General features: G+C 35.6%; 1 protein-coding gene across 4 annotated transcripts in view; it reads left to right on the forward strand.

The window, feature by feature from the left end:
- Positions 1-11: 11 nt before the first annotated feature.
- Positions 12-14,864, forward strand: part of LRRIQ1 (leucine rich repeats and IQ motif containing 1) — a 99,422-nt gene continuing 84,569 nt past the window's right edge. For 2 of the 4 annotated variants that reach the window (XM_025154558.3, XM_025154561.3), the window contains exons 1-10: positions 12-139; positions 561-723; positions 1,516-1,627; positions 1,932-2,026; positions 3,193-3,295; positions 4,004-4,233; positions 6,050-6,124; positions 6,303-7,502; positions 8,503-8,655; positions 10,469-10,619. In XM_025154558.3, coding sequence (XP_025010326.2) covers positions 583-723; positions 1,516-1,627; positions 1,932-2,026; positions 3,193-3,295; positions 4,004-4,233; positions 6,050-6,124; positions 6,303-7,502; positions 8,503-8,655; positions 10,469-10,619 — 2,260 coding nt within the window. In that variant the 5' untranslated portion in view covers positions 12-139; positions 561-582. The remainder of the gene's footprint in view (positions 140-560; positions 724-1,515; positions 1,628-1,931; positions 2,027-3,192; positions 3,296-4,003; positions 4,234-6,049; positions 6,125-6,302; positions 7,503-8,502; positions 8,656-10,468; positions 10,620-14,864) is intronic. The other 2 variants (XM_040655079.2, XM_040655065.2) reach the window with 2 other exon arrangements.

The raw sequence follows: 14,864 nt of genomic DNA on the forward strand, positions 1-14,864 counted from the left end.
GCCACGGTGACGCGCTCAGTGCGTGGTGGAGGTGGAGGCTGTCCCTCCGTTCCTGCCGAGGGACTGCCCGACAACGGTTGGTGGCTGTGGGTTTCAAGGCGAAGGGGCTCTCCTTCCTCCACTGCAGCTAGTAGGAGAGGTGAGTAGCTGCTCGGAGCTGGTTACCCAGAGGGGGCCGGCTGCAGCTCCCAGCACGCAGAGTACGGCTGAGGAGAGATGCTCTTCCGCGGTGCCCTCTAGAAGTGGGTTTTATCGAAGTGTCCCATGCCCTGCTTCGGGAGGAGAGCCGAGAGGGAACGAGGGTGCTCTCCCTGCGAAGAAGCGGCTGTGTGCTGCTTCCCCTGTCCCCGGAATGGGGATAGGGGTGAGGAGAGGGTTAAACCTTTTTCTTACCTGTTGCTTGCTTCTTCTGTTGTCTGAAGTGTTTAGAGCAAGCTTCTGCTCTTCCTTCTGAAATTTAAAGTCAGTTGTTCGGTATTTATATTTGAATAAGCTGACACTAAATGAGGACACTCTTTATTTTGGCTGATGTGGTAGTGATAGTGATTTTCTTTGTGTAGCTTTGAAAGCAGATACGACACTATGGAAAGTAGAATGTCAGAAGATACTGAAGGAATTGAAAAAGAAATAGAAAGTGAATTAAGTAGAATCAGTGTTTCTTCCTTTGAAGCAGATGGACCTGACACAGAGGTACCAGAGGAATCTGTGAGTGACACCGAGTCAGTAAGTGTTCAGAGGGCTCACGCTGCTTTTTACTTGTGCTTAAAAGTTGTACAGGATCTGTAAGATATTCAAGTAGATGATCTACTATCCATAGGATAATAGTGTAGTTGGTCATGAGGCCATTAGTCATATAACTTTGATAGAAATAATGCTTGACCAAGACATCAGTGGTGATTGTTTATGTGCTCACATGTTAAAATGCCAGCAGTATTTACAACAATTTGCACATCTACAGAAGGCACCCCGTTTTCCCTAATCTTTGAGGAGATGGTATTTTGAGTAGGAAATGTCTACATGGAAGAGAAAGTTGAAACATCAGATGTGCGTACATACCTTAAATGTTTATACCAGCAAAATTAAAATTAATTTTGCTTCTGAGGAGTTGTAGCATCCTTATGGAAAAGATTCCATACACTGTATGTTTTAGTTAATTTTTGTCTCAACTCTTCTCTTAATTTCTTTTTCTGTGATAGTTATAAAGGAAATATTAATTGAAACATGTTTCTGAAGTTTTCAGTAGATAAGCTACTAAAATGTATTCTAATTAGAATTTAATTAAAGTGTAAGAATGAGAATTATTAATTGTTCAGTGGATGATAAGACAGTGGGAACAGTGAGAATTCCCGGCACCAAAACAGTGAATAATTTTGGTAGCAACTGCTACTAAATTTTCATTGGTGTTTTATAGATGAATCCTAACTGAATCAGTATTCTTGCATATTAGGTATTTATCTTTAGCTGTAGCAGTGAGATGAAAAAGAAGAATTTACATGAACTGTCATATTTTTCTAGATTTCAGATGATCTGCCAGAATCAGTTCTATCCTATTTAAATTTCATTAAGAACAGAAATCAAGATGCCGAAAAGGTTATACTGCAAGACTTAGACGATGAAGAAACTACAAGTAAGCAGGGATCACAGTTAACATATTTACGCAACTCATATTGCGACTAACAATCATCAATAAAACAATGCAAACTTTTAAGTACAGCAAGCAGTAAAACATATTGCATCAGTTTCTGAAAGCACACTGAGTCTCTAAGAATAAAATTATGTAATGCTGTATTCTCAGATTAAGTTTTGTGGTTGAATGCTTTATTTTTTAGTGACGTAAAGAAGTATAGTAGGTAGGTAGTATATAGCAGAACTGGGTACTGCTAGTGGATTTTCTCTCTGTGTACTAAATTATATATTTCTTTCTTCTTTAGGTAATATTCATGAAGTAGTTCCTTGCTATGCTTTAGATAACTTGGCAGAATTGTCTTCTGAGTGTAATGAAGATCCGGAACAATTTAAAAAAAGGGTATTCACTATTTAAATGATGTATATAGTGAACAAAATTCTATTTGGTATAGTAAATAATTTACACTTGTTTAGATAGCTTCCTAATGAGACATATAGATAAATTCAGTTTTATTTCTGTTAGGCTATCCATATGGTATTAAATTGCATTTTTTGATTCTGGTCTTTGGAAATGGGACTCAATTGCAATGCACTACATTTATAAGTTAAAATTTGGATTCAGTTCTCTTTATCAATCCTTGAGATGTTGAACACAACAATTAACAAAAACAAAACTGAATAATCATTTCATATTTATTCCCAGAATAATATCTCAGTAGTATTGTAACAGTTCTGACACTTTTCTCTAATCATACTCTTTTGATTAGAATGGTTATTAGAATGATGATTAGAAGGATGTTAACGCCTGTAGCTCTCAAGGAGAAATCAAGTGTTATGAACCGCAGTTCTTTTATATTTTAATGAGATTTGAGAGAATAATTTGCTGAAAAATTTATAAAAACACAAACCTGTATTGAATTTAATCACTTCTTGTCACCTGTTTTTTTATTAGTGAGCACTTCTGCAAACATGAATTTTTATTCTCTGAAGACCAGTGTTTAAAATAGCAAAATTACTTTTTGTAAATTTAGATTTATTACCTAATTTAATCTGTATCCCAAGCATGTGATGAAGAGGCAGTAAATAAGCAGGAATAGATTACTTCTTGACACTGAAAAAAAATGAATGAAATACAGCAAATCTTGATGTCTATAGCATTGTTTTCAAATAGACTGCTTAAAAATGTACAAATGACTAGTTCTTTGACTATCTCCATAACAGTTTGGATGCATAAGTATAGTGCTTCCATAGAAAGTAGCACAAAAACAACCCCCAAATACAAAGAGTTTATTTTTCCAAGTTAAAAATGCAAAATACTCTTAAGTAAATAAATAACACAGAAATACTGTGTTTTTTTTAAGGGGAATTTATGGTAATATTTCTTATTGTAGAAAACATCTTTTGACTGACCCATTTGCATTTTTCAGTGTTCTAAGGATAGCGGTCAGCAGTGAGTTTCATACTCTTGTAAGATGAAAAACGTTATGCTTGTTCTGGGAGATTTTTATAATATTCTGCTTTTTATTTTTGTTTCTTGTTTCTTAATGACAATCTAAACTATATTAGCTACTATTTGAAATTGAAAATGAAGACTTGAAAGTTCCTACAACTCCTAGTTGTAATAGTCAGTCCAGCAGTGAAGTAGTCACTGATGACCTCTTTCTTACAGGTAAGAAAGTGCATTATTCATTTGCTTGTGTTGATCTTTAGCATCATTTTACTACTTCCTACTGTTTTCCACTTTGTAAAAAAATACACTACAACATGCAATAGCCTTCATGGACTGCTTGTGGTTTATCTAATTTTAGAATCACAGAACTATCACTGTCTTTCATGTCTCAATAGAAATTTATTTCAGAAAATATTACCCTAGAATGACTTAAGTAATTATAAGAAGAAGAAGAAAAAAAAAAACAACCCACAAGAGGAAGCCAGATTGGAATCACTAATATGCTTATTCTTTAGCCACAGCTTGCTTTATTTTTTACAGTCACATTAGTTTGGATTGTGTCCATTTGCCTCAGCCTTTGCATGTTTTTGAGTGGAACACATCAGATATAAAAACTTCTGCTAGCAGCCAGAGAAGGCATTTATCCTGAACACCAAGTGTAATCCTGGCACACACACTGGTAGAATAGATATGGCTGTGGCAGTGTCAGAGGTTGTAATAATAAGTGTTCAAAGTAGTTCATTAGGTACAGTATAAATTCTCATTGCTCATTGTAGCTCTGATTTCCTTGGGGATATATATTGCTGGCTATTATCAGCTCAGGATCCTTTAGGTTGTATTTGCTTGTCAATGCATTAAGACCATCAAGTCCTCCAAAGCTTATTATTAAATAAAGGTTTGCTTGCTTGCTTGATTACAAATTTGTAGCTGATATTGAAATGAACATGAGCCTTACTTATCATGAAGTAGAAGAAAAATGTAGACAAGAATTTCAACAGTGGGAAAAACGACAAAGTGAGATTGAAGATGACAAGAGGAAAAAGTGGAAAGCTGAGAGAGAAGCACAGGAAAAGCAGAATGAAGAAGAACATGCCAGAAGGGTGCAGCATCTGGAGAAATTTGAGGCTGAAAGAATGGAGTTAGAGCTTCTGCACAAGGTGATTAATGATACTTAAATAATGGTTTTGCCACCTAGATTAATTGAATTCAACATCTAATGTGAAAAAGAGAGTGCTGTTCCAGATTGTATGATCATCCTAAACTCTACCTACCCTTTCTGACACTAAACGGACACATAAGTCATATTTAAGTACTATCTGTTGAGATACCTTTTTTATGGCGTTGATTGACAGTGAACCTATGTTAAATGGTAAGTTATTCTTTTGACTTTGCCTGTACAAAATTTGTACAATACCACACCAGCCATAGTACTGGAAATCAGAGTTGTACTAAATTACTCACAAACAAAAAGTGGCCACTGTGTGTTAATAGAAGGTACTTTGGATCACCCACTCCAGATACACATTTAGATAAAAAATCATAGGTAAAGTAATTCGAGCCAAAATCATTTCATTCATAAATGCTCATGTTGGGCTTCATCTGGGTAGAAGTTACAGTACTCCCTTTTATTGTCTGTGTCTAGGAGACTGTCTCAGGATTCATTTACTGAGCTCCATCATGATGGAATATGGCTTTACACTTTGGTTGCATTATAGGAGAATCTAGTCATGTTTTACCATTGTGTAGAGTCCATACCAAAGGAAAAAATTTGGTAATTCTCCACAAAAGAGAATGAGAAAATTAAATAATTTAATCTTCAGTCATTGTATTTGTGAGGGCAAGATACTTTCTTATTTAGCCTAAATATTTCTGTAGTAGGAGACATGTTAATACTTCATATTCAGATAACTGATTTGTTAAGAGCTGAGCATCTTGGCTGCAGCAAGGTAATTCAAGTCACCAAAATTAAGAAAGGACTTAGTAAGTGAAAAGACTCTTGATCTCTAAAAGTCAATGAAGTGTCTGAGATAGCTCTGTTTTCAGCAGGCCACAGAATTGTTTTTTCTCTTCTCTTTGATTTCCTGAATCATTTTTAGATGGAGAATGGCTTTCTTTCTCTAGACAAAATGGATTGTGTCATGTTCCTCCTGTGATAATTTGGTAACTCTATAACTAGCACACTTTACAGAGGTGAAAGATGTAGAGTAACCTTCTCCATTAGAGAAGAATTGAGACTTCCATGTTTCTGAACATGCATGAAAAGCAATGTTTATGTACCTGGCTCTAGGGTGAAAGAAGAGCTGGCTTGTTTATACTGGCTCCTCACGTACTACTGTATATTTAATTTGGCTGATACTGATTTATCTTGCTTCCACCAGGAGTCAGGTGGTTCTGGATCAGCCTCTGGTTTTTATGTAGTTATTCTCTGTTAATTGTCAATCAGATGTAATTCCAGACACAGACTTTTGTTTTTTCTTCCCCTGGCAAACAATTTCAGTTAAAAACTTTCCTTCAACTTCACTGAACAAAATTCCTGTTTGAAAGATTTTAGGATTATCAGTAACATACCAGCACAGAGTTGATGTTTATGCTACTTTCAGAACTTTTATTTCTGTTATGTTGCTGCTATAATGTACCTCTTCTTTGAATAGTGTTTTCATATGCATAGCTTTCATTTTCAATAGTACAGAATTTGAAGTAGTACAGTAGTGCAGAGGAGAGTGGCAGTTGTTTGGACCAAATACTGAGATGGTAACTCTCTGAAGGTACACATCTTAAAGTACTAGACCAAATCTGCATTAATTTGAATGCCAAATTGTTTATTTTAATATTTGTACAGCTGAGTTTCTCATTTGAATGCAGGCATTCATCCACCAAAGTGGGTAATTTTAAAGTCAAGATGGAGGAGTTGAAGGAGGTTATTTTGTACAATAGGTTTTGTACAATAATCATTTAAGTTGATTTATTTTGCAGAAACAACAAGCTTTGATGGAAGATGAGTTACAGAAGGAAAAGAAAGCTTGGAGAGACAAAATGATGCAACACGAGGTAAAGTTGTACAGTGACCTTTTCTCAAAAGACTATGAGGTTACTGTCATATTAGAGAATATATGTTATTCTATAACAGCTAATACACCAATTGCTGTCTATTAATAGTAAACTTGTGCCAACACCTGCCCTGTTTTAAAAGTGGTTGAAGTCTATCATAATTGTTATTTTGGCCTAGGAATTAATCATGAAGTTACAGCTTCAAATGGAACAGGAGAAAAGGGCATTTGAAGAGCAGGAAGCAAAAGAATGTAAACACCTGACAGAACAACGGAATACAGCAGCTGTGAAAATCCAAGCTAGATTTAGAGCCTATTTAGTCCATAAAGAGTATGCTCCCATCTTAAAACAATGGAAAGATGAAATAAAAAAGAAAAAGAAAATACAAGAAGAAATTGAGAGAGAAATGAAAGTAAGAGAGGAAAAAATGAGGAGGCGAATGGAAGAAAGGATGCAAAATAAAAAAGAGGAGAAAAAGAGGCAAGAAGAGCTAGAAAGACAGAAGTATTTGGAACAGGTAGGGAGACGTAAGGAATATGAAAAAAAGAAAGCAAGCCTGAGACTTGAAAGAGAAAAACAGCTGAAAATAAGAGAAGAACAGAGAAAACTAAGAGAAAAAATAGATAAAGCTATGATAACTGAAAATGGAGAAAGTAACAAAGAAAACATAAAAGAGAATAAATTGACAGAAAATAAGGATGTTATAAGAGATGAGAAAAAGGAACTAAATAAGCAAGTAGAGGAACAAGAAGAGCAGACTGATATAATGGGTGAAACAAACAGTGGGATGATTTCAACGGAAAGAAAATTGACACCAACACTGACTGTGTTAGTCTCTGAGAAGGAGGACTCTTCACGAGTGAATAATGAAAACATATGTATTAATTTGATAACATATGTAGAAGAAAATTACTCACAAACAAAAGAACTTAATAAAGAAGCTTCAATTATCCACACTTTGAAGGATGAATCTGTTGATTTTGGAGCAAATTACAGGGTAGAAAGTAAGTCAAATGATACATGCAGCAGTCAATCAAATGCCCAGTCAAATGCAGATGACCAAGATCAATTTTCTCAGTCTGAAACAATAGAGAAAACTGTATTTCCAATGGAAGATGCTAATGAGGAAGTTATAAAGAACTGGGACACAGTTCAAGAGGTGTCTAAGTGTTCCAATAGTTTAATTCTTCCCAATGATATTGAAAAAAAGAGGACAAATTGGATGACCACATGTGAATCTTGGTCTAAAGTATATGAAGAAAACCAAAGAAAAATACCAAATATTAAAAAACGGTCAAGGAAAACTTCAGTTAGCAAGATGCCTCCATTAAGTATACAGAAGATAATTCATAGTGGTCCTTGGAGTACTCTGCAGCAGGTAACTGTATAGATTTAGAATAAAATTGGAAGCTAAACCATCACTGTTTTTTGTTTGTTTGTTTGTTTGTTTTTTGGTGGTTTTTTTGGTTGTTTTTTTTTTGTTTGGTTTTTTACTTCATTGATTGTGTTTTTTGTTGCTATTATGGTGTTTGTTTGTTTTTAAAAAAAGCAGAATGCTATTTTGGAAAAGAAGTGCTATTTTGGAGGAGAAAATTATCATTGGGGAGCATGTAGATTTCAGTGGGAATTGTTCCTATGCACAAGTGGCAAATAAGGCCAATGAAAATGATGTTTGAATTCCTGTTGATGATCATTTTGGAGCAGAGTGATGTGTCTTCAGATATAGTATCATAAGATTATAGAATGCAGGAGATCTTAGCTTCTTTTTTCAGCTAAAATAAAATGGCTTTGCTTTTGTATATAGCTCTGCATTTAAGCTCCTTCCGCATCTGTCTTCAGAATTTTGAGAAAGACTAGTCTTTTCCAGAATCAAGGCATAATTGATGGTCAACTTATAGATGGTGTTTTGCCATAAAGAATACATTGGTTCCCAGCAGTTATGGAGTATCACTGTATGCTTTCTCTGTGCTCTCATCTTCATATCCACTCTGAGGTGACATACTGGACTACATACTCCTTCAGTATGAACTATTTCCATCTGTTCACGTGCACTCGTGGTAGCATGATGAGAATTAATTGATGCTATTAATATATTTTCTTAGTTTTAATTTTCCATTAAAATTCAGTATCATTAGTACAACATCAGTTTTATTTATTTAAAAGTGAATATTAAAATCAAACTGTCTTTTTATGTTTTTTTCCCATTTAATAGATCAGACCTATCAATGTGAAAGGATTAATGTACTTGTTGTTTGCATTCTCAAAAGTGTCAATAAAATGTAGTTTTGTAACCAGAAAGTAACCAGAATATGGTATTCTATAATAAATGTTCAATATAGTAACAGTTAATCTTGTTTATCACATTAATTATCATGCAGATCACAACACTTACACTTGAAGATTTGCCAGCTTGTAGCCTCTCGACACTGTCACAGTGTTCAAATCTACAAGTTTTGACTCTGAGACGCTGTGGATTAGTTGCACTGGAAGGACTAAGTAGCTGCAAAGACCTGAAGTATATCAACGTGGAGGTACTAAGCATATTTGATTCTTTATCATAACTGGGTGAAAGCTGTCAGTGTTGCTGTTCAGGTGGCTGTGCAATTGCATCCAAATTAGTATAGAGTCATAGAAAGATAGAATCATCTAGATTGGAAAACATTTTTGAGAGGGTCAGAGCTTGTGGTTTGCTCTTACTGCCACCCTGGACAGGATGTACATTTTAGTGCTTTGAAAAAAGCATAGGAATATCAATAAAGTACTCCCCAAAATAAACTGAGTTACAGAAGCAGATTTGCATTGTACATAGCAATTTGCATTTCACTAAAACAGCATCCCACCAATGAATCAAACTACACTAAGAAAAGTGATAGCATCAACCTAATATTATATACTAATATAGTAATTAGTATTGCTATGACTTGATTGATAAGGTGTTCATTACCTCAGACTATCTGAGGTCTCGAATAAATAGGTAGGTACTGTTCACTATAGCAGGTGTTTAGCTTAGGCAGGAGTAGGTCCTTTGAAATGCAACCCCTGGATTTTTAAACTGAAAATTACTCACATAAATGCTCTAGGAATTATATGCCATGTTACACTAGAGACATGATCTCTGGGTACTTGTTACTGCACGTTATCCAACATTTATTTAACTTTAATTTAACTTTTAATTAACTTTAATTTAACTTTTAATGATGATAGAAAACATTTTTCTGCATGGTGCATCTTAGTTCTGAAATTTAGTTTACATGAAACAACTTCAATTTTCTTTCATGTTGTTTAAATACATTTATAAGAAAGTGTGCCCTCATTATTCACAGTAGACTTGTGAGTAAGCAACATCTGTTCTTTCCAATATATTTTTTTCTTTACTTTTCTCAGTTGCCTTATCTATTCAGAATGTAGTTTCTGTGATTCATTGATTTTTGGTACATTGATTTATGAAAGCACAGTAGTAATATGAGAGCATAAAATGCATGTCTAAGCTGACAGTCTTTCTAAGGCTGGTATTTATATGCAAAAAATTCTAGATCAAATAATGTTGTGTACAGAACTGTTTCATTTTTTTCTTGTTGTTTTCATTTAATTTCATTTTTATTTTATTATGAAATTTTATACTCAAAATAGTATGTAGGATTGTCTCACTATTTTGATGAAGGAGACTTTTAGAATATTCACTTTTACTTATGCTTTACTCATACCTTAGTAATATACACTGATAATAATACTTTGACTATGCTGGCTGATTAAGCTGTTGTCTTCCATGCAGTCTTAATGAAGAAACAGCCTCTTTTGTGAGGAGTCAGTGTTGTGGCTTCCAAAGGAAGCGTTAGTGCATCTTTGCCTGCAGCTGAAGCTAGCACCTAAATCTTGGTAGGAATAGGAATGAGTCTTTTTGGCTTAATCTGTTGGTTGCAAAGGCAAGGAATTTAATTTTTGTTTTGTTTTGTTTTCTCGAGTATCTGCTGGCGGAAAAGTGAAAACAAACAGCAAGGGCAGCTATGGATTTTTCAGTTCAGTCTCCCACGCTTTGAGAAGCTAGTAAAGTGTATTTGGAAAATACCCCTGTGTCCTCAGATTCTCTTTACACTTTTTGTTTCAGCTTTTGGGTGTTTTCAGAGTCAGAATGCAGTGTGAGATACATCTTTGTTCTATACCAGTTGAACACAGAAATGCAGGTTCTGATTCATTAACTTATTTTCTTAATGGAAAAAAATAGAGATGCCCTTACCCCTAGCTAGAAGTTTAAGGTAAAAATGGTGATAATCTACTATATTTTTACATTTAATTCTGCTGATTCACTGTGGATGCAATTTAACATTCCTGTTTTCTTTGTTACAGGAAAACAACATTCAGGTAATTGACTGTGAAAATCTGGAAAATCTCTGTATTCTGATTCTGAATAAGAACCACCTTTCATCAATTTCTGGCTTGGATGGTTGCATAAATCTCCAGAATCTTGAACTTTCCTACAATAGAATCACTCGGATTGGTAAGAAAATTAATGAAATGTTATTTCAGTTTGAATAACTGAATGCTTGTGCTGCGTATATGCAAGGTTATATTTCCCTTAGATTCAGAGCCAGCCAACAGCTAAGCCAAGGCAAATGAAGAAATGGATTTAGGACACACCTGTATTTTAAATTGTACTCAACTTCACATTTATTTGTAGCATGTCTTAGCTACAGTATTTCTATGTATAAATCATTACCTGAGCATGCTAACCACACTAACACCAGACCACAACCTTTCCTTCTGCTAGCATGCTGCCCATTCTGGTTCCAAACTATTGTTCTATACTTAATTCCCTCTCTTGCTCTTCGTTGCTGCTGATTGCCCCAAAGCTGGAAAAAAAAAAAAAAAAAAAAAAGAGTTTAACGTGCAGTCATGCAACCCTTTTAGGCACATCTAGTATGCCAACACCTGTTATAACAAATTGCATTTGTAAATAATATTTGTTAGGTCTGGCAGATTATGGACCACTTAGCATGCAGACAACCCACAGACAACAGATGCATCTGTACTTAAAAACTTGGGACCAAGAGATACCTGTTGGCCAGCCAGGAATTTTTCATGTAGTGAACAAGAACTTGCTTCTCTCTCTGTTGCACTGCCTCTCTGCCTGTGAAGTGCCTAAGAGGCTTCTGGCAAGCCATAAAAAAATTGTATCGTAAGCCTTGTGCTATATAGATTTTGTATAGAGTATTAGTAATTGGGATCTAGAGCTTCTTCGACTGACAGAAAATCAGAAAGAGTAGCACTGTCATCCTTGCTGTACTTAAGTGGAGAAGCTAGGTTTCTTTTTTGTTTTAGAATCATATATGGAGGGAAGACCATTAGCGGTCCCTCAAAAGCAGCATTAATAGTTGAGAAAAGCTAGTAGAAAATTGCCAGAATGTTACAAGAAAAGAAGCTCTCCAGGAAGAAAGGAACAAATATTCCCCAGGTAAGTATTATAGTAGGTTGAACAGACCTAGATTTAACAGCTTCCCTATGGCTCTAATGTCTTGGGTTTTGGTACATGATATGCTGTGGTATTTGTAAAGGCCATGTCTCGCTCCAATTTATAGGAGGGAGAGGAGGTTCTTTGAAATATGTATGCCCGGCGTGAGATTAAGAAACAGCGGTTCAAATGTTGGTCCGACCAGTTTATTACAAATGTTAATAAGGGAGATGGGGAAAGGGGAGGACGGACACTATTAAGGATTGGGGTAATGGGGAAGGGAAGGCGAGCGATAGAAAAGATAGAAAGAGGCAAGAATTGCGTAAAGCGGGGATAGTCACCACCAGGATCCGGCAGCAGTCCCGTTTGCACGACGTTCCGACGGTCCGAGGCCGAAGGGCAGGAGCAGCGAGGCCGGTCTGGGGCAGCGAGAGGATGCAGGCCAGGGAGGAAGCAGCAGGTCTCAGGTAGCAGGCCCAGGGAAGTCCGTCAGCAAACGGTCCGTAGAGGAGGATCGGAAGGCAGGAAGCTCGTGTCGTGGTGAGAGATCAGTCTCCACGTAGAGATCCGTCTACACGTTGCGGTGAGAGATCAGTTGGCAGAGAACCCCTCAAGTCTGTCGTGGTGAGAGATAAGCCTCTCCCGTTGCCGTGGTTGTGGTGAAGGATCAGCTTCCACCGTTGTGGTTATTGGACCCTCTTTTATCCTCCATTTTCTGCTGCCTACGTGACATTCCTGGGGGCTTGAGCAAGAGTCCTGTGCATACCTCCTGAGATGGCCATTTTCCTTGAGATAAGTCCACACAAAAAGACCGTTTCCCGGCCATTAGCGGCAGCTTATCTCTCTCTCGATGCCCCTGGCCTTGTCCATCTGTGCTCCTTAAAGGATTTCACAATCCTTAGCCAGGACCTGTCCATCAGTGTCCTCAAGACAAAAGATTTCTCTGCCTTTGCCCAGGACTTGCCTGGACTTGTTCCTCAGCAAACTTTGAGTCAATGATATAAAAGAATAGTCTCTTACAGGCCACTAAAATAGAAATCACTATATCACTTGAGGGTTACAATACTAGCATTAATTAATCTTCAGAAATTTGTCCATTAAAGTAATACATTCTTATTATCAAGAAGAAATTCCATGTGGCAAAGTTTTGTGTATAAATTGCAAAATATTTGAGAGATGACTAAAAAGGCAAATTTCTAGCTGTATTCTTTGTCTGTGCTGAATCTGAAAGCAGTATTTGGAAAGACATCTGAATAGGGAGTAAAAAAAAAATTAGGGAGATTTTGATGTTTTATTTCATTTGCCTTGATTTATACTATTAATTCTTTTTGAAGTGTGTGTAGTGGAGACCTAGCTGTACAGCTGGAAAACAACTTAAAACGATTTTTAAGCTGCTGAATGAAACAATCACTTGAGAGATTTTTATTAAAAATAAAAACAGCCATCAAACACACAGTTGTGACAGTATGAAGATACGTAGTGAAATTCTGTAATAGCAAGTGTATTGCAAATAGAAATAGGAAATCTAAAAAAAAAAGATGTTGATACATTCAAACAGTCTATAAATTTAGGGTTCATACTGATATTTATTGTGGGTTTTTTTTCTACTATATGAAAAATTGAAATCATCGTATTTATGAAGAATTTATATTACTTACAAATAAAGATACTGAAGTATCAACGTTTACTATAAAATCATATCAGTATCCTAATGGGAAATGATGAAAAAAAGAGTTATAAAATGCTTTGTCTTTGTGATCGTTCTTTCAGGCGTACCTCATTTGGTAGAAATGTCTGAAAGATTACTTTAAGAACGAACTTTAGGATTGGAGCAACTGTGTGGAACTGTATCTTTGTATGGAACATGTACAGTAAAATCCTGTTGTACTTCCTGTTTTGTTCAATGTGATGTTACATTTACTAAGTTTCTGATGAATTTGACTGAGTAAACATTCACTGAAATTGGTTTGGAATCAGTCTTTCACAGCTGCAATACAATGCAGTGTGCTCTGTTAATCCATCTTTAAAAAAGGGCATATGGTGTTGCTTTTTGTTTTTGTTGGTTGCTACACTTATTTATAATACTTGTGTTTTAGTAACTCGTTGGACACATCAGGCATGCTCATTTTTTCTCTTCTTCTTTCCTCTTGTTAAAATATAGCATCAGTAGGATGAAAAATGAGAGTTACCAGAAAACCCTTAAAATAACAATAAAAGTATGAGAAATACATCTGTTATGCTTTTTCACTTAAGGATGTATGCTCACAAACTAGGTCATTGAATCAGTAGTATATTAAAGTTCAGTGCTTATGTATTTGGAGGATGATTTACACAAGAAGTTAGAGAAAAAATAATGTTCTGACTTGATTCAAAAAGTATGCTTTCTTATGTTGTCTATATTGTCTGAGTATGCTGGCTAAAATCCCGGCAATGCTAAGAATAAAAGTGCACAACTAGCTACTCTTAAATGTTTCTTTGGACTTCTGTTTTTAAGAAAGCACATCAAGGATTTTTATCAAACACCTTTCAGTTTTATTTATTTTTGTTTGTGTGCATGTTTTTCATCTTTGTGTTCACAGCCACTTTTTAGTCCTCCTGCATCATTCGTCTTTGTCATGCTTAGAAGTTACTTCAGAACTGCCTTGATAGCTAAGCCAGAGACCCTAGTTAATTGATTGGAGCTCTGCTTAGCCAACTGATGTGTTACTTAATTGAGAGTTCTCTACAATTTTTTCTGAAACCATGTGCTTTTTTTTAATAGAATGGCTTTTCCCATTGCTCTTGTTGGTTGCATCATGTGAAAAACAGACAGTATCTTCTGGAAATGTGCACTAGATTTTCATGCTTATTTTTAATTTTGTATGTGTACAGAAGAAATATTAAAATACCAGGTGTTTGTATTATATGATTCTCTCTTTTGTATTTTTCTCTTGGACTGTATTTGATAGTTCAGAATATATTGTGGTCCCACTTGTTCTGTAGTGTTGATGTGTCTGTTCTGAGTGATGTTCTGTCTGTCTAAGACAGGTGATGAGAAGGAAATGTGAAGAAAAACCACACAATTTGTGCAGTACGCAAAATAGGAAATTTCCAGATCTTGTATTAACTCCTTGCTTTTTCTTACTCTATGTGTAATCTTTGTTCCATTCTGTGCTAATTCAGTGCTTTTAAATTTACCAATACTGCTATGCTATGAAAGTTTAAATACTCCTCTTGGAGGAAGTCTTGAAGACATTAATTTTAATGCTCTCCGAAAGGAAATTGTTTTGAGGCCACTAGATGGTGCTGATTCCC

The sequence above is a fragment of the Gallus gallus genome, chromosome 1 (genome assembly GCF_016699485.2).
Source record: "Gallus gallus isolate bGalGal1 chromosome 1, bGalGal1.mat.broiler.GRCg7b, whole genome shotgun sequence".
In the NCBI taxonomy this organism is placed as follows: Eukaryota; Metazoa; Chordata; class Aves; order Galliformes; family Phasianidae; genus Gallus; species Gallus gallus.